Raw genomic sequence first — 17,864 nt, 5'->3', positions numbered from 1 at the left:
TGTGTGTGTGTGTGTGTCTGTGTGTGTGTGTGTGTGTGTGTGTGTGTGGCGCGCAAGGGAACCAGTGGACGGCAGTCCCGTAGCCTCGGGCAGCATTCCCAGCTGTTGAGCCACTGCCTGAGGCTGCTCCTGCCAACAGTGAGCTCAGCCCTTGTGCTTGTCATGGATTGCATGTTTTTGGCTGGCCCCTTCCCCCGTCCGCTCTCAACAAACCGTTGCTCTTCCTTTTCTTTCCGGGCCAGCCTGGGACCAGGGCCTTCCTCCACATCCCACCTTCCTTTCTGGTCACTGTCTTGTAGGACAGACTGGGAAATGCCTCAGAGTCCCACCAAGCTAAGAATTAAGACTTCCTAGTGATTTCCACAGAGTATTCCCCACTCCCCCCCCATTATCCCTTTGAATATATTAGTTTCCTGGAATATATGGGAGGAAATGGGGAAATGTTCTTGCCACCCTTCCAAGGATAGTTTGTCAAGTACTTAGAGATCCCAGGCAACAAGCTGAGATGGTAGGGAACTTTCCGGGATCAGAGTAGAAGCCATGGCTGGCATTAGAATGCTGCTTTCACTCGCCTTGCCATGGGTCAGCTTGAGAGTGGGTGTCAGTTCCTAAGGACGGAAGGTAGCATTCTTGAGGTTTCCTTCTCAGAGTCCATTATGGGGCCTGCACATGCAGGAGGCTGGCCCCAGAGGAGCACTGGTACCAGGCAGAGTCAGCCTCGGGGCAGAAAGAACTCATTGTTGGCCTGACTTGGAGCTGTCCGCATTGCTCCAACCTTGACTGTGTATCTTTGGGGGGGCATCCTCAGAGTCTCTGTTGAAGTCTGGGTGGAAATGTCTTAGGGAAGGGGGAAGGAAGTCTGTCCAGCTCTTCAGGGTAAGCAACTGCGTAGCTAGCTACATTGCGGCTCATCTCGACTCCCTCATCTGTAACGTGAGAGAGCTGGATTAGATGCCGTCTAAAGTACCCGCCAATTCTGATTCACCATTCCTTCTCCTCCTCAGGCCTGTGTCCCAACTGGGAGGCGTGGGATCCCAACCAGCCAGTGGAGAATGCCCGAGAGGCAATGCAGCAGGCTGATGACTGGCTGGGTGTGCCACAGGTACGAGTATAGGGGAGCAGAAAGAGGGCATGGGGAGAGGCTAGCACCAAGGTCAGGAGGTGAGTGTAAGTGGGAGTGACTCTCGGGAAAGAGGGCAGAGTCAGAATGAAAGTTCTTTTTTGGGAGAGACATGACCAGGAGCAGAGGCTGAGGAGCTGGGCTCTTGTGGAGTGGGGGGCTGACTTCTGGCCTTCCCCATGGCAGGTGATTGCCCCTGAGGAGATCGTGGACCCCAATGTGGATGAGCACTCTGTCATGACCTACCTGTCCCAGTTCCCAAAGGCCAAGCTCAAACCTGGAGCCCCTGTCCGATCCAAACAGTTGAATCCCAAGAAGGCCACAGCCTATGGGCCTGGTATGTACCCTGGAAGGTAAACCTGCCCTGGCCCATGACAGGCCTGTAAGAAGGAGGCTTATCACCCGTCTGGAGAGACATCCTGGGGGGCTATCATATACTGGGGATTCTTCTTGCACAAGCTAGGGGTGGCAGAAAAGCCGTTTTGCTGTTCCTATCTATGTTTTCTCCTCTTATTGGTCCCTTCCAATTCCCTTTTCTACAGGCATTGAGCCTCATGGGAACACAGTACTTCAGCCAGCTCATTTTACTGTACAGACGGTAGATGCAGGACTGGGGGAGGTTCTCGTGTACATTGAGGACCCCGAGGGCCACACTGAGGAGGTATGGCAAGGGAAGACTTTGGGATGGGTCGGGGCTGCTGAACTTAGCCACCATTTTTGGTAAACTATAGGAAACTGTTTCCATGTAACCCTACGTGGACTATAGAAGAGTTAGGAAAGGATTACAGTTAGTATCTGAATCACTAACAATTCCTATTCCCTCAACAGGCCAAAGTGGTTCCCAATAATGACAAGGATCGGACCTATGCTGTTTCCTATGTACCCAAGGTGGCAGGGCTACACAAGGTATCTCCATTAAAAAAAAAACTCTTCCACTCTTCTAGGCTTCCTCAGTTCTATAAATGATCGTGTTTTAATGTTCATCCGTCAAACTCCATATTCTTCCTAGTCTCCAGTGCAGAAGTGGGAAATGTCCAAATCCAAAGTCTGACTAATTAATGAGCCTATAATGACTTAGAGGGAAGTCCCTAGTACTCCAAGGACCTCTTCTCGGCCCTGTGCTGTTTAACTTTTTCATTAATGAGTTATATGAAGGAATAGATTACATACTCGTCAGATTTGCAGATGATATTAAATCGGGAATACCTCTTAGTAATGCTCACAAATATTACTAAGAGACCATACAGTTAATAAGTTATAATCAGGATTCAAAAGTGATCCTGATTAAATTTAATAGACATAAATGTAAAATCCTGGACTTGAGTTCAAATAATTAACTTCCTCTAATATAGGTTGGGGGAATTGTAGCTAGTATAGATAAATGTAGAGAAAATATAGAAAAGACTATAGCTATAAGTATAGAAAAAGATCTGAGAATGTTAGTGAAATGTAAGCTAAAGATTTCATCAACAGGATGAAATAATAGATAATAATAACAATAATAATAATAATACTATTTTGAGCTACACTGAAGGATATAGTGCCCAAGATTAGGAAGGTGATAGTGGTTTTGATGTACCTTGCCCTAATTGGACAATATTGGACCTATTATATTTAGATCTGGACACATATTTATTTATTTATTTTTAGGGGTTTTTTAAATAATAATATCTTTTTATTTTTCAAAATACATGCAAAGATAAATAGTTTTCACTATTCACCCTTGAAAACCCTTGTGCTCCAAATTTTTCTTCCTTTCTCCCTCCTTCCTCTTTCCCAGGATAGCAAATAATTCAATATAGGTTAAAACATGTACAATTCTTGTAAATATATTTCCACATTTATCTTGCTGCACAAGAAACATCAGATCAAAAGGGAAAAAATGAGAAAGAAAAAACCAAGCAAGCAAACAGCAACAAAAAGCTGAAAATACTATGCTGTGATCCACATGCAGTCCTCTCTCCATCACAAGTCTATTAGAATTGCCTTGAATCATCTCATTGTTGGAAAGAGCCAAGTCCATCACAGTTGATCATCACATAATCTTCTTGTTGTGGACACCATATTTTAAGGGTACCAACAGAGTGGGAAATATGCAGAGGAAGATAAAGTTGGCGATAGGACTAAAGATGAAGTCCTTGGGGATTAATTGAAGGAATTAAGAATGTTTAGCCTTCAGAAGGGAGGGCTTAGAAGACTGTCTTCCAATATTTAAAGTTCTTTGGCCTATAGAAGATGAACTAGTTGTGTTCTATTTGAACCCAAGAGAAAGAACTCAGAACAGTGTGAGTGAGAGAGATGAAGTAGGCAGGTTAAGACTAGATGTAAGGAAAAACTTCCTAAAGGTTTGTTGTTGTTTAGTCGTGTCTAACTCTTCGTGTCTCCATTTGGGTTTTTTTTTTTTTTTCTTAATCAAAGGTACTGGAATAGTTTGCCATTTCCTTCTTATCTCATATTTATGAATAAATAATTAAATTTTTATAAATTTTGTAAGGGAGGTAAATAGGATTAAATAACAGCTAATAAATGTCTGAACTCAGGTCTTTCTAACTCCTGGGCTGGTGTTCTATCCACTGCACCATGTCATTATTCTTCCCAAGGGTCGGTGCTATCCACAGATGGAATGGGCTGCCTCTGGAAGAGTAGTGGAGTTCCCCTGTCTAGAGGTCTTCAGATGGAGGCTAGATAATCCCTAAGAGTTGAACATAGTTTCTTCATCAGGTTCAGGTTGAGATTGGACTAGCTGCTTCCAGAGGTCCTTTTCAATCTGTAATTCTATGTGTTTATTTTGTACCTCCCCCTCATTTGTTAAAATGTCCCCTGGGACAGTCTCTGATATTTAGTGTCACCATGCTCCCTGCCCCTTACTACCCGACCCTGAGTCTTTGACTCTGACTTCCCAGGTAACGGTGCTCTTTGCTGGCCAAAATATCGAGCGTAGCCCCTTTGAGGTGAACGTGGGCATGGCCCTGGGTGATGCTAACAAGGTATCAGCTCGAGGACCTGGCCTGGAGCCAGTGGGCAACGTGGCCAACAAACCCACCTACTTTGATATCTACACTGCAGGTAGGGGATAATGGGGGGTCAAGGTGGGAGTACCACTGGCTAGTAGGGATTCTGCATTGTTGTGAGGAAGAGGAGAAGGGGAAGAAGAAGAGGGAGAAGGAGGGAGGGGGGAGGAAAGGAAGAGGGATGTAAAGGTCCTTGAAGGATCCCTTGCAGGAGAGTTGAGGAAGGGTGTAGAAAGGTGCCCAGTTGCATGTCCTGTCAGACTTAGTTTTACCAGGAGCAATCAGAGAAGGGGTGAATGAGGGGAGGGAGGGAGCGGAGCTTGGGGGAGAAAGAAGAGACAGAGGAGAGATAGAGGGAGAGAGCAGAAAGAAGAGGGAGAAAGAGAAAAAGAGAGAGGAGAAAGAGAGGTGAGAGGGAGAGAGGGACGGAGGGAGAGAGGATTTGTAGGTATTAGGAAGAGGCAGCTTAGACCATCTAAAACCAGAAATTGATACTTGTGTCTTCACCAATAGGGGCAGGAAATGGCGATGTTTCGGTGGTGATTGTTGACCCTCAGGGTCGGCGGGACACAGTAGAAGTGGCACTGGAGGATAAGGGTGACAGCACCTTCCGCTGCACCTACCGGCCTGTGCTTGAGGGGCCCCACACAGTACACGTGGCCTTTGCCGGGTCCCCCATCAGTCGAAGCCCTTTCCCTGTTCATGTGGCTGAAGGTGAGGACTCATCCCCTTCCCCCCTCTCCTGACCATCCCTGCTGGACCAGGGCACAATCTATAGTCACATATAAGCAACAAAGCTGGATAAATGCTGTGTGTAGGAAGAATTTTTAAACTTGGGGGTGCTTGTTGAACTCCTGAAATGAGCAGAAGAAAATCCTAGGTAGGGGGACTTATGGCAGAGATTCTGTCCTGCCCAGACCCAAAAGACTTGGATTAGTGGAGAACCACATTTCAGCGCAGCTGAGCTATGGAGCAAAGGGTAACAATGAAGGACTGATGAATGGCTCCTACCTTAGAGGCATTAAGAAGAAGTTTATACAGGGATTGGGGCAAATCAGGGTTGCCTAACATCCAAGGACATCCCCTCCAGACTGGTGACATCCTATACTCATTCTTTCCCCCTGTCCTCAGACCTCCTGATGCCGGTTACCCCCTTCATACCCATCATCCACCAGGCCAAGAGAGTACCACCACATTAGTACTATCCAGCTAGCTCAGAGGTGGGATTTAGCTGGTCACCCCAGGCATGCCATGGCTGCCTGGCACTGTCTCTGTTCCTTGGCATGGCCCATACCCTGAGAGTATCTTTTTACCTGGTATCACATAGCAAGATCTGAATTCTGTGGCATTGCCTCGTTTCTATGCCATCCTGTGTATTCTCTGGCAAGACCAAGCTCCTTGCCTGTGCCTGTGATCTTAAGCAAGACCAGGTTCCTTGCCTGTAACCTATGGCAATACCTAGTTCCTTGCCAGTGTCTGTTTCGTGGCAAGAGCAGGTTCCTTGCCAGTGCCTGTAATTTATGGCAAGACCTAGTTCCTTGTCAGTGCTTGTGCTGTGGCTGGACCAAATTCCTTGCTAGTGTCTGTTTTCTGTGGCAAGACCAGGTTCCTTGCCAGTGCCTGTTCCGTGGCAGGACCAGGTTCCTTGCCAGTGCCTGTGATCTGTGGCAGGGTGGGGCGCCTTGTCAGTGTCTGTTCTATGGCATTGTCTTTGTTTCATGGCACATTTAGCTCTTTAGGGACTAGGGCTGGTTCTGAGGTGTGCAAAAGTCTCTAAGGAGGTATTTTTTGAAGGGGAAAAGTTCTCTGCCCTGTGGTTCTCTTTGTCTCACTGCTAATCCTACTAGTTCTAAGTGTTGATACTACTGAAGAATGTTCCTCAGGGCCCAGCAGAGCCTCTGCTGCTTGTTACTGGGAGGCCACCTCTTGCTTGGGGCTCCAGCCATTGTGTGGGCAAACATACTGGCCCAGGGGGCAGGCAGGTGGGGATGGGTCCTGAGGGAACATGTGGGGCTGCATGTCAGGATAAAAGGTGCATGAATAGACAGTGAGGATCCTAATGGTCTGCATGAGGATATGAAGTTCTGAGGCCACAAACAGGAAGGAAGGCCCGACCAGATTGCATGCCCACTAGGGCTGAGAAGCAGGGATAATGTTGACCAAGTGAGAAGTCTCCTGCCTGGTCCCTCCTACCACTCTGTCTCCTCCCTCAACAGCTTGCAACCCAAATGCTTGCCGGGCAGCGGGCCGTGGCCTCCAGCCTAAGGGTGTCCGAGTGAAGGAAGTCGCAGATTTCAAGGTGTTCACCAAGGGAGCAGGCAGTGGAGAGCTCAAAGTCACCGTGAAAGGGCCAAGTAAGTGGGCTAAGTTGGGGAGGACAAGGAAACAGAGAAGTATAGCTGGCAGTCCTTCTGAGGGAGCAGATTGGGCAGTGCTGCCCCTTCTCTTAGAGTCTGCCAACCTATTAAGTAAAGCTCAACCACCTCTACCAATCCCCAGTGTTCTTGTGAAGATACAATGAGAAGATATGTGTGAAATATCTTTGAAAAGTAATAATAGTACTCAAAAAATATAAATCAGCATTATTGTCACTAATTAACTCTCTATATAAGAACATGTCCTTTGATATGTCCTGGTGAGACCCATGGGTTTTCGCTTTCCGTGACAAGTACCTAGAATCCTATTCCTCCATGGGGAAATGTGGGGAGGAGGAAGGTGAACCCTCACAGCACCGTCTGCCTCCCCACAGAGGGTACAGAGGAACCAGTGAAGATTCGGGAGGCAGGTGATGGCGTGTTTGAATGTGAATACTATCCTGTGGTACCTGGAAAATATGTGGTCACCATCACATGGGGCGGCTATGCCATCCCGCGCAGGTGAGTCTCCATGCTCTTTCTTTTTCCAAGCCAGGCCCCAGCAGCACTGGATAGTGTTAGGGTAGGGACCTCCTTCTCTGTGCAGTGTTAGGATCACAAGATCCCAGGCTGGAAGCTGAGAATGCCAAAAGGATTGGCTTTTTTGACCCTTTCTAAACTTGGTCTGTTCTGTGCCAGGAGGGGTACTCCCCTACCTTTTGACATCGGAATTCCCTTTATTTGTGAGGATGAGGCAGTCCCAGATTGGGGCCTTGACATTGATCTTTTCCCTTTCTAGGATCTGTCCATAAAATAGATTAACTTTCTTATCTTGTTTAGTAGGGAATATAAGAAAGTCAGGTGTGTCTGGAGCAGAAGGGAAAGGGGAAACTTTGGAGAGCAATTCTTTCCTATCTTGACTGAAGCTCCTTCCCTCCCCCCTCCTCCTTTCCATCCTTCCTCTCTACCTTCATTCTTTCCATATCTTCTTCATTCTTTCCTTCCCCTCTTCATTCTTTCCTTTCCCCCTTCCTTCATTCCCCTCTTCCTTCATTCTCTACTTCTTTCCTTCCTTCTTCTCTTTGTCTCTTTCTCCCAGCCCCTTTGAGGTACAGGTGAGTCCTGAGGCTGGAGTCCAGAAAGTGCGGGCCTGGGGCCCGGGCCTGGAGACGGGCCAAGTGGGCAAGTCAGCTGACTTTGTGGTGGAAGCCATCGGCACAGAGGTGGGAACATTGGGTAAGTGACCAGGAGAAAGAGGCTGAGGCTGTCCATTGAGTGGCAGGGAAGCTAGGAGATGGGAATGCTGGCTCTCATCCGGCCAGGACCCGAAATGTCACACCTTTAGTCTGTTTCTCCCTCTCTGCTATTCAGGCTTCTCCATCGAGGGACCATCCCAGGCTAAGATCGAATGTGATGACAAGGGAGATGGCTCGTGTGATGTGCGTTATTGGCCTACAGAGCCAGGGGAGTATGCTGTCCACGTCATCTGTGATGATGAAGATATCCGTGACTCTCCCTTCATCGCCCACATCCAGCCTGCCCCTCCAGACTGTTTCCCAGACAAGGTACTGCTTCTGCAGATCTCTGCTCAGTTCTCTGTGCATGAGGCTAGAGGCTTCCAAACCAGCACCCCTAACTCTTGTCTCCCTCCTTCACTGTAGGTGAAGGCCTTTGGACCAGGGTTGGAGCCTACAGGGTGCATCGTGGACAAACCAGCAGAGTTCACCATTGATGCTCGTGCTGCTGGCAAGGGTGACCTCAAGTTCTATGCCCAGGTAAAGACATTGTCCTGCATCCCTTGACTTTCTGAGGATTATAGAAAGGCTTGAAAGGAGAAAAAACTCCAGCTCAAAAGCAAACAGTTCCCTGGTCCCCAAATTATTAGACAGCCAGGAGACATAGATCGAAATCCTCCACCAGACAACTTGTTAGTGTGGCAGGTCAGTTAACCTCAGTTAACTGTCTCAGTTTCTTATCTGGAAAACGATGATAATAATAATGTGTATGTGTGATAATAGTGATGAACCTAGCCCACAAGATTGTTTTGAAGAAGAAATGAGGTAACATGAGCTTTGCAAATCTTAAGATGCTCTCTGACTACTCACTATTATTATGAATGTCAAAATATTAGAACTGGCAGGGATATTTAAGGTGAAATTACTTACCCAAGGTCCTACAGCCAGTTAGTGTCAAAGCTAGGAGTAAAATCCATGGCTCTTCCCTCTGCCCCTGCTGTCTGTTACTCACAACCACATGTGGTACTAAGAACTGGTGGCTGTGCTGTGACTGAGATAAAGTGGAGCATGACAGCAGGGGATATTTCAGGGACTCGTTTGATGCTGGCAAGAGATCAGTGGCTGAAGTCAGAGGTTCTTTCTGAACTTAGCCTGTGTATCTGCTTATTTTTACAGGATGCCGAAGGCTGCCCTATTGATATCAAGGTGGTTCCCAATGGAGATGGAACTTTCCGATGCTCCTATGTGCCCACCAAACCCATCAAGCACACCATCATTGTCACTTGGGGAGGTGTTAATGTTCCCAAGAGCCCCTTCCGGGTATGTCTTCCTTATTCCCACCCAGAATTCATGTGACAACTTCTTCTTCCAATAGTGACCCTATACACATAATCTCTAAATGCTGGTGAAAGAGCAGATCCTGGGGACTTCCTAGACATGCTGCTTCTCCCCTATCATCAGGACCTTTGAGGAAAGACTTAACTTTATCTGAGAGTCAAGGGAGGGGAGATGGGGACTTGCAGGGGCTCCCGATCTCCTTGGGAAAGGAATGGCTATCAGCACTTCATGCTGGGCATTGGTGTTTTGCAGGTAAACGTGGGAGAGGGAAGTCATCCTGAGAAGGTGAGGGTGTATGGTCCAGGAGTAGAGAAGACTGGCCTCAAGGCTAATGAACCAACCTACTTTACCGTGGACTGCAGTGAAGCTGGGCAAGGTAGGCAGGTGGAAATTGAGCTGAGAAGTGGTGGGACCAAGGATGGGTAGGGGGGGTAAGATGTAGGAAAGAAAATGTAGACTCAGAGATAATTAGAAGTGGAAGAGACATTAGAATTTTTGGTTTACTTCCTCTGTACCTTTATAGAAGAGGAGAATGAGATCCTGCTAAAGGCCACATAGCATAAACATGGCTGAAAAGCAAGCTGTACCTAATAGAGATCCACAGTTTCATGCACAATACTCTTTTTATCTTCTATTATGTATATCAAAATGGGAAAAAAAAAAAAACAAAAAAAAAAACCTGTTCTTAAAAATCCCTGGCTGTGACTACCTGTGTGGAGTGTGGGAGAAGGGTGGTCAGGAGGAGGCAATCAGAGTGGGTGGGGGCTTTGCAGGTGCCTCCTTCTTCCATGGGAGTAACCAGGCTCTTCATCCCTCAGGGGATGTGAGCATTGGCATTAAGTGTGCCCCAGGCGTGGTGGGTCCTGCTGAAGCCGACATTGATTTTGATATCATCAAGAATGACAATGATACCTTCACTGTCAAGTACACGCCCCCCGGGGCCGGCCACTACACCATCATGGTGCTGTTTGCTAACCAGGTACCCCCCCCTTTCCCTTCCTGGTCAGGATGGCTCCTTTTCTCTTCTCCGTCTGTTCCATGAGCCCCAATCTTTGAAAAGTGAACAATACCCTCTTAAAGATGCTGTGTTTTTCAAGCACATTTCCTTAGGAGATGCAGAACATAAAGAAGAGGGGAAGATCAATAGTGCCCCAAGTTCTGAGGTGGACAAGCTCTGGGCTTGAGGATTCCTGGGTTCCCTTAATACATCCCCCTCAGCTGTCTTGTTTCTCTCCTCTGCCTGTTTTCCCCTTGTCAGATAACCTCTTCTTCCCTTTACCATTTTGCCTTTCATTTGGCTGGAAAGGGGCCAGCTGAGCTGGGACTCTGTGGCCACTCCCCTCCTGTGGATACCACTGACTCTGTTTAGGAGCCCATATGCTGGGGGATCAGGCTGGGAGGGGACTGGAGAGTTCCAACCTGTCCCTTTACCTTCCCTCTCCTAGGAAATTCCAGCCAGCCCCTTCCACATCAAAGTGGATCCATCCCATGATGCCAGCAAGGTCAGAGCCGAGGGTCCGGGGCTCAATCGCACGGGTGAGTGTCTGCCAGCATTTCCTCCTGCCTGGGCCATCCTAAGAGGAAAAATTGGCCCACAGCCTCCTCAGTTCTGGAACTTCCCTGACTTTTTCTTCTCCCTGTCTCTCCTCTTGGATTCCCAGGCGTGGAAGTAGGGAAGCCAACACACTTCACGGTGCTGACCAAAGGTGCCGGCAAGGCCAAGCTGGATGTTCAGTTTGCTGGGGCAGCAAAGGGAGAGGCTGTTCGAGATTTCGAGATCATTGACAACCATGACTATTCCTACACTGTCAAGTATACGGCTGTCCAGCAGGTAAGTGCCCTTTTTCCTGTCACTCCCCCACATCCCTGCCTAGACCATAACATCTCCAGGGCTCTGGGTCTTACCCCCTCTTCTCAAGACCATTTTGTCCCTCTTTAATTCTTCCCCTCCCCATTATCTTTCCCTAGTAACTGTGACTTTGGTTTAGTCTGTTTCCTCCTCTTTAAAAGATGGTGGTAATGGTGGGGTGGGGATGGGGAGAGAGCTATAACTTCCCATTTATTCAACAGGGTAACATGGCAGTTACTGTGACTTACGGCGGGGACCCTGTTCCTAAAAGTCCCTTTGTGGTGAATGTGGCACCCCCTCTGGACCTCAGCAAGGTCAAAGTTCAAGGCCTTAATAGCAGTAAGTGTATGTGTGTATGGGAGAAACAATATTGTGTACTACACATGTGAGGGGTTGGGGAAAGGAGAAAAGGGAGGTTGGTGAGAAGAGGGAAAGGGGAAACTTGGAAGGAGCTGGACTGTGATTTCTCTCATGCTCATCAATGCCCCTTCCCATCTGTCTCCTCCCCTACCTTCTGTGGCACAGAGGTGGCAGTGGGACAGGAACAGGCATTCTCAGTGAGCACTCGGGGCGCAGGCGGCCAGGGACAGTTAGATGTACGGATGACTTCGCCCTCACGCCGACCCATCCCCTGCAAGCTGGAGCCCGGAGGTGGAGCAGAGGCTCAGGCGGTTCGCTATATGCCTCCTGAGGAGGGGCCTTATAAGGTGGACATCACCTACGATGGACACCCAGTGCCCGGCAGCCCCTTTGCTGTTGAAGGTGTCCTTCCTCCTGACCCCTCCAAGGTAAGCTGGGCATGACCAAGATGAAACTTGAGAGGAGCTGGCAAAACTAGGGCTGGAGACAAAGTGGAGGGTCTGAGTCTTAGAGGCAAGAAAGACTGATTTTCCTGGAAAATGATCATGTAGAGTGTATGTGTAAGAGAGAGGCAGAGACAGAGACATGGAGAGAGACAGACAGAAAAACATAGAGAGACAGAGACAGACACAAAGAGAGATAGAAACAGAGATAGAGAGAGAGGCAGAGAAATAAAGAGAAAGACAGAACGGAGACAGAGAGACAGAGAGAAACGGAGACAGAGAGACAGACAGAGATAGAGAAATAGGGATGGGAGTAGGGAAGTTCCTCTCAGCCCTTGTGGAATAGCCCACAGAAGAAGGAGGAGACCTTGGTGGGAAGAAACAAATCTCCCAGTATAGTCACTGGATTCAATGGGTTCCTGGATCAAGGATCCTCTCTGCATTGTCCTTGACCAATGGTCACTCAGCCTCTGCCCATTTGAGTCTAAGTCAGGAAGGATTTGAATCTGAGTTCAAATCCTGCTACAGTCATTAACTAACTATGTGACTTTGGACGAATCATTTAATCTCTTAGTCTCAGTTGCCTCATCTATAAAAATGGGGAAAGTAACAGCACCTCCTTCCCAGTGTTTCTGTGAGGATAAATGAGATAAGTAATGCACAGAGAATTCTTTGCAAACCTTAGGGAGCTTACTAGGCCTTTGCTACAGGATAGACATGGAGTGCAGTGAGGACACAGGAAAGACACATCCTCTGTCTTCAAAGACTTCATGATCCTGTGGGCAAGATAAGACCATGCACATGAAACAAGGAATATTGTAAAATAGTGAGAGGCAGCACGGCATAATGGATAGAGAGTTGGCCATGTGGATTCAAAACCCACCTCAGGGGGCTCACTCAACCTTCTAATGCTTAAAACGGAAGGTCTTCACCTGGACGCCAGAAGCCTATGAATACTGGATGGAATCTTCATTTTCACTAATTTCTTAGTAAAACATGAGCAATTCTTTCAATTCTTTGAAAACATTATTCTGAGGCATTCATGTATTTTATCAATTTGTTAAAAAAAAAAATTAAGAAGTTCTGTCCGCTTGTAACAATACAGTTGTAAGAGGTATATTGTCCATCTGCTTTGCCTCAACTTGGCATAAGTTAATGCTTCAGGAGTTCCGAGAAGGGAGTTTATTATGGTTTGAAGTAGTCAGGAAAGTCTTTGTGAAGGAGGTAGGATTTAAGCTAGTAGGAGGGAAGAAGTAGCATCCCTACCCAGGAGAAGTGGGGCTTATCTCCTTCTCCAAGGGCCCTCTCAAGTCCAGGACCTCTGAAACATAGGATGACCCTGAGGAGGTGATGGATGTTTGAGGGTTTAAAGAGAGCACATGGGACTACTGGGGAGAGATGTAAGAAGAAGCAGCTCTCATTATGGTATCTTCTCTCCCTTGCTTTTCAGGTGTGCGCTTATGGCCCTGGACTCAAAGGCGGCTTGGTGGGTACACCAGCGCCATTTTCCATCGACACAAAGGGGGCAGGAACAGGAGGCCTGGGGCTGACAGTGGAAGGTCCCTGTGAGGCCAAGATTGAGTGCCAGGATAATGGCGATGGCTCATGCGCAGTGAGCTACCTGCCCACAGAGCCAGGAGAATACACCATCAACATCCTCTTCGCCGAGGCTCACATTCCTGGCTCACCCTTCAAGGCCGACATCCGCCCGGTCTTTGATCCTAGCAAGGTTCGGGCTAGTGGGCCCGGGCTGGAGCGAGGCAAGGCTGGGGAAGCAGCCACCTTCACTGTGGACTGCTCGGAGGCGGGGGAGGCCGAGCTGACCATTGAGATCCTGTCAGACGCTGGAGTGAAAGCTGAGGTACTGATCCAGAACAATGCTGACGGCACCTACCACATCACCTACAGCCCCGCTTTCCCCGGCACCTACACCATTACCATCAAATATGGAGGACATCCCGTACCCAAATTCCCTTCCCGCGTTCACGTCCAGCCGGCAGTTGATACTAGTGGCGTCAAGGTCTCTGGACCTGGTGTGGAGCCCCATGGTGAGTGAAAAACAGGAACAAGGGCAAGGAGGAGCAGTTGAGTGTATCAGGCTGGAAAAAAGAACTGGGAAGGGAGATATAGAAAGTAAATGGAACGAGATTAGGGAGGTTGGAATGGGGGAAAGTAAGGAGGTGGAGGAGATTGAGCAATCGAGAGGGGAATAGTATAGAAGAGCTGAAAGACCAAGACATGGAGATGGATGGTGGAAATTAGAATGAGAAAGAAGGGAACTGTTGGAGACAAGGTGAAGGGTCTGAGTCTTGGAGGCCTGAATGAAGGAAATGATTGTAGGGTACGTCTGAAGGTTGTGGGGGGATAAATGGCCCCAGTGAGATGTCAGGGGAAAAACAATAGCTGAGGTATCAAGATGGAAGGAGTTGCTCTAGGAGCCCAGGGTGGAGAAGTGACCATAGGATATTGGGGCTGCCTGCCACTGGGGTTTGGAGAAAAAGAGGCCCCGAGGAAAGGCTTACACGGGGGTACAAATGGGAGACTGCCAGGGCTTGGTTCAGAAACCAAAAACAAGAAAGGAGAGGGGCTGCAGCTATGGGGATAACAGTGGAAATGTGGAAGTAAGGGCAAAGACAGTGGCATGGGACTTGAGTCTGCTGGCAGGGGGAAAAGGGCCTGTGCTTGCCTTTGAGAAATTTCTGAGGCAGGTTAGGGGCGGCGTGTGCAGACCGACCTTCTCATCCTGCTGCTGTGCTCTGGCTCCCAGGTGTTCTCCGAGAGGTGACCACAGAGTTCACAGTAGATGCTCGATCCCTGACTGCTACCGGCGGGAACCACGTGACAGCCCGGGTCCTGAATCCCTCAGGAGCTAAGACTGACACCTATGTGACAGACAACGGGGATGGCACCTACCGAGTGCAGTACACGGCCTATGAAGAAGGTAGGGGAGGCAGGGATGTTGGGGTACAGGCACCCACTAACCAGGCAGTGGGAGGAGGCGAGGGGCACATGACATGGAAGTTGTAAGGGCTGGGGAGGTGGACCTCCCCTGGGGAGAGTGCCACCAGCCGCTTCACCCCTCCTCCAAACCCGCACACCTTACATTGCTATCCTCAGGAGTCCACTTGGTAGAGGTATTATATGATGATGTGGCAGTGCCCAAGAGCCCGTTCCGTGTCGGAGTGACCGAAGGCTGTGACCCTTCCCGCGTTCGGGCCTACGGGCCTGGCCTGGAAGGAGGGCTGGTCAACAAAGCCAACCGCTTCACGGTAGAGACCAGGTATGTGCCAACTGCTGTTCCCACTCTCCTTCACACATCTTCCCTCCCTCCTGGGTTAGCACGTCTAGCAACGGTCAAGAGTCAGAGGATCTGGTTTTAAATCCCATCTCTAACTGTACCATTGTGACATCGGGCAAGTCATTTTATTTCCCATGGCCTCAGCTTCACCTTTAGGTGGGTGGGAGGGTGGAAGTGGACTGGAACCTTTGTGGTTCCTTCTAGTTTCAGAGCTGTGAACTTATGAATAAGGGTGGGAACTGGCAGACTATATCTCTAGATCCCTAGATCCTTGTACCTGGAAAATTTCCAAAACAATTTCTCATCTCCCCTCCTGGTTTGGATACAATAAATACTAGGGGGAAACCCAGACATTCCAAGCCAGCATATCCCAACTAAACCTGAGGACTTGTAATGCAGGTCTTCCACTTAGTCTCCTAAAAGCTTTGTCTCTCCCCTTCCTTCCCTTTCCACGGCTCTCCTTCCCCTTCCCCGATCTCTTGCCATGAACTAACGGAGGCTGTTCTGCAGGGGAGCTGGCACTGGGGGCCTGGGCCTGGCTATTGAAGGTCCCTCAGAGGCAAAGATGTCCTGCAAGGACAACAAGGATGGCAGCTGCAGTGTGGAGTATATCCCCTTTACCCCTGGAGACTATGATGTCAACATCACTTTTGGAGGACGTCCTATTCCAGGCATGGTTACTGAGACAGGGGAAAGACTGAAAGGGCATGGGTAGGGGTGGCACATTGTACAGGAGAGTGGTGGGAAGAGAGGGGAAGGAATGGATAGCTCCTAGAGGAAGACATTACTAGAGGCACTGGTGGAGGTTGGGAAAGATATAAATATATACATACATACATATAAATATATGAGGCCAGAATCAAACTCTGTGTCTCCAGACTCAGCACTTTATCCACTGTACCATTTAGTTTATAATAGTTCATGGAAGCAATAAGATTTATACTTCCTTAAATTATTTTTATCAATGTGGGTTTCTACCAATGCAAATAAGACACCTTCTTCCATCCCCTTTGCCCTGGAATATTAAAGTTTTGCCATATAGTTCTCAACATCTAAGTTGGTTGGCACTTGTTTGTATTCTGATACATTTCATGAGATGGCTAGAGTATAGAGTAGAAAAGGGGCTGGACTTGAGTCAGAAAGATCTGAATTCAAATCCCGTTTCAGACACTTCCTAGCTGTATGACCCTGGGAAAGTCAATTAACTTCTTTCTGCCTTGTTTCTTCATTTGTAAGATTAAGATGACAACACCTATATTTTGAGCATCAAGTTGGATACAGTGTGTCCTCCATACATACACTCTGCACTCCATAAAGCATTATGTAAATGCTAGCAATTAGTATGAAAGTGCTCTGTGATGCATTGTCCTACAGTCCTGTCTCTGCCCTGGGACTGTGGGCTTATGGATGGTGAAGCCTGTGACTCTTCTTTCCTCCCTGTCCTCTCTCAGGATCTAGTATATACAGAACATTGGTGGTGGTGATGGAGGGTGGAGGGAAAGAGGGCTTAGAATGTTAGTCTATCCCTGGGAAGCTAACCCTTTAATTCGCTTCTCCTTCCAGGGAGCCCATTCCGAGTGCCAGTGAAGGATGTGGTGGATCCTGGAAAAGTAAAGTGTTCAGGCCCCGGTCTGGGAGCTGGCGTCCGAGCCAGGGTCCCTCAGACTTTCACCGTAGATTGCAGTCAAGCTGGACGAGCTCCACTACAAGTGGCAGTGGTGGGACCCACAGGTATGGAGAGAGTTGGGGAGCCCCACAAAAGTAAGATGGGGTGGAAGGGAATAATCAGAATTTTTTTAGAAACAGATTTTTAGAGAATTTTATGAGACAACCTGGATAATTTTTTTGCACTCTCCTCCCTCCCCAGGAGTGGCTGAACCAGTAGAAGTGCGAGATAAGGGAGATGGTACCCACACTGTGAACTATACGCCAGCCACTGATGGGCCATACACTGTGGCTGTCAAATATGCTGACCAGGAGGTGCCACGCAGGTGAGCCACAAAGAGAGACATCTCGGGGCAGGGGAGCAGGCAACCATGGCAAAGCCAAAAATGATATGGCAGATTGTGGAGGCAGGGAAAATCTTCAGAGTCAGCTTCTCTAGAAAGCACCTATGCTCAGGTTTTGGGGACTCATCATGTGTTCTACACTATTGATTTTAATTAAGTTGGGTAGAGAAGAGGTCTGCTGAACCTTGGGGAGACTGTCCCCTGCTTTCCACTAAGTCCTGGCTCTTTAATCCCAGTAATCTCTGTCTTAGCACAGTCTCAGAATCTGGCATGCCTGTGAGAGTAAAGTAGGGACATGGGCCTGGGATGAGAAGTAGGGGAGGAGTGATCCCCCTTCACTCACTATCTGAACCCCCTTTCTTTTACCTCTAAGCCCCTTCAAAATCAAGGTGTTGCCAGCTCACGATGCCAGCAAGGTCCGAGCAAGTGGTCCTGGACTCAATGCCTCAGGCATTCCAGCCAGTCTTCCTGTGGAGTTCACCATCGATGCCAGAGATGCTGGAGAGGGGCTGCTTACTGTCCAGATCCTGGTGAGGGCTTTCTCCCATTGAGGGCTTAAGGGGGAAGTCCCAGGTTTGGAGCAGGGAGCACCTGGTGTAAGTGCCAAACTCACTCCTGGTATCTTTCCTCCTCCCCCACCCCAGGACCCCGAGGGCAAACCCAAGAAGGCAAATATCCGAGACAACGGAGACGGCACATATACCGTTTCCTACCTGCCAGACATGAGTGGCCGATACACCATCACCATCAAGTATGGGGGTGATGAGATCCCCTACTCTCCCTTCCGAATTCATGCCTTGCCCACTGGGGATGCCAGCAAGTGCCTTGTCACTGGTGAGCACCTCCC

The 17,864-nt window shown here is 48.6% G+C and overlaps 1 protein-coding gene across 2 annotated transcripts in view; it reads left to right on the top strand.

Moving 5' to 3' along the window:
* FLNC (filamin C) overlaps window positions 1–17,864 on the top strand; it is a 41,983-nt gene that overhangs the window by 8,197 nt on the left and 15,922 nt on the right. For both annotated transcript variants that reach the window (XM_074267979.1, XM_074267978.1), the window contains exons 3-28: window positions 1,005–1,102; window positions 1,307–1,457; window positions 1,663–1,781; window positions 1,949–2,026; window positions 4,024–4,186; window positions 4,645–4,845; window positions 6,348–6,485; window positions 6,881–7,007; window positions 7,585–7,721; window positions 7,857–8,050; window positions 8,147–8,260; window positions 8,897–9,040; window positions 9,311–9,434; window positions 9,877–10,037; window positions 10,504–10,594; window positions 10,720–10,889; window positions 11,129–11,246; window positions 11,433–11,695; window positions 13,161–13,758; window positions 14,478–14,651; window positions 14,828–14,990; window positions 15,519–15,679; window positions 16,572–16,739; window positions 16,876–16,999; window positions 17,391–17,547; window positions 17,662–17,851. In XM_074267979.1, coding sequence (XP_074124080.1) covers window positions 1,005–1,102; window positions 1,307–1,457; window positions 1,663–1,781; window positions 1,949–2,026; window positions 4,024–4,186; window positions 4,645–4,845; window positions 6,348–6,485; window positions 6,881–7,007; window positions 7,585–7,721; window positions 7,857–8,050; window positions 8,147–8,260; window positions 8,897–9,040; window positions 9,311–9,434; window positions 9,877–10,037; window positions 10,504–10,594; window positions 10,720–10,889; window positions 11,129–11,246; window positions 11,433–11,695; window positions 13,161–13,758; window positions 14,478–14,651; window positions 14,828–14,990; window positions 15,519–15,679; window positions 16,572–16,739; window positions 16,876–16,999; window positions 17,391–17,547; window positions 17,662–17,851 — 4,326 coding nt within the window. The remainder of the gene's footprint in view (window positions 1–1,004; window positions 1,103–1,306; window positions 1,458–1,662; window positions 1,782–1,948; window positions 2,027–4,023; window positions 4,187–4,644; window positions 4,846–6,347; window positions 6,486–6,880; window positions 7,008–7,584; window positions 7,722–7,856; window positions 8,051–8,146; window positions 8,261–8,896; window positions 9,041–9,310; window positions 9,435–9,876; window positions 10,038–10,503; window positions 10,595–10,719; window positions 10,890–11,128; window positions 11,247–11,432; window positions 11,696–13,160; window positions 13,759–14,477; window positions 14,652–14,827; window positions 14,991–15,518; window positions 15,680–16,571; window positions 16,740–16,875; window positions 17,000–17,390; window positions 17,548–17,661; window positions 17,852–17,864) is intronic.

This window comes from Sminthopsis crassicaudata, chromosome 5 (assembly GCF_048593235.1).
Source record: "Sminthopsis crassicaudata isolate SCR6 chromosome 5, ASM4859323v1, whole genome shotgun sequence".
Taxonomy (NCBI): Eukaryota; Metazoa; Chordata; class Mammalia; order Dasyuromorphia; family Dasyuridae; genus Sminthopsis; species Sminthopsis crassicaudata.
Note: the sequence above shows the minus strand (reverse complement) of the source record. Positions and strands in the feature narration are given on the sequence as shown.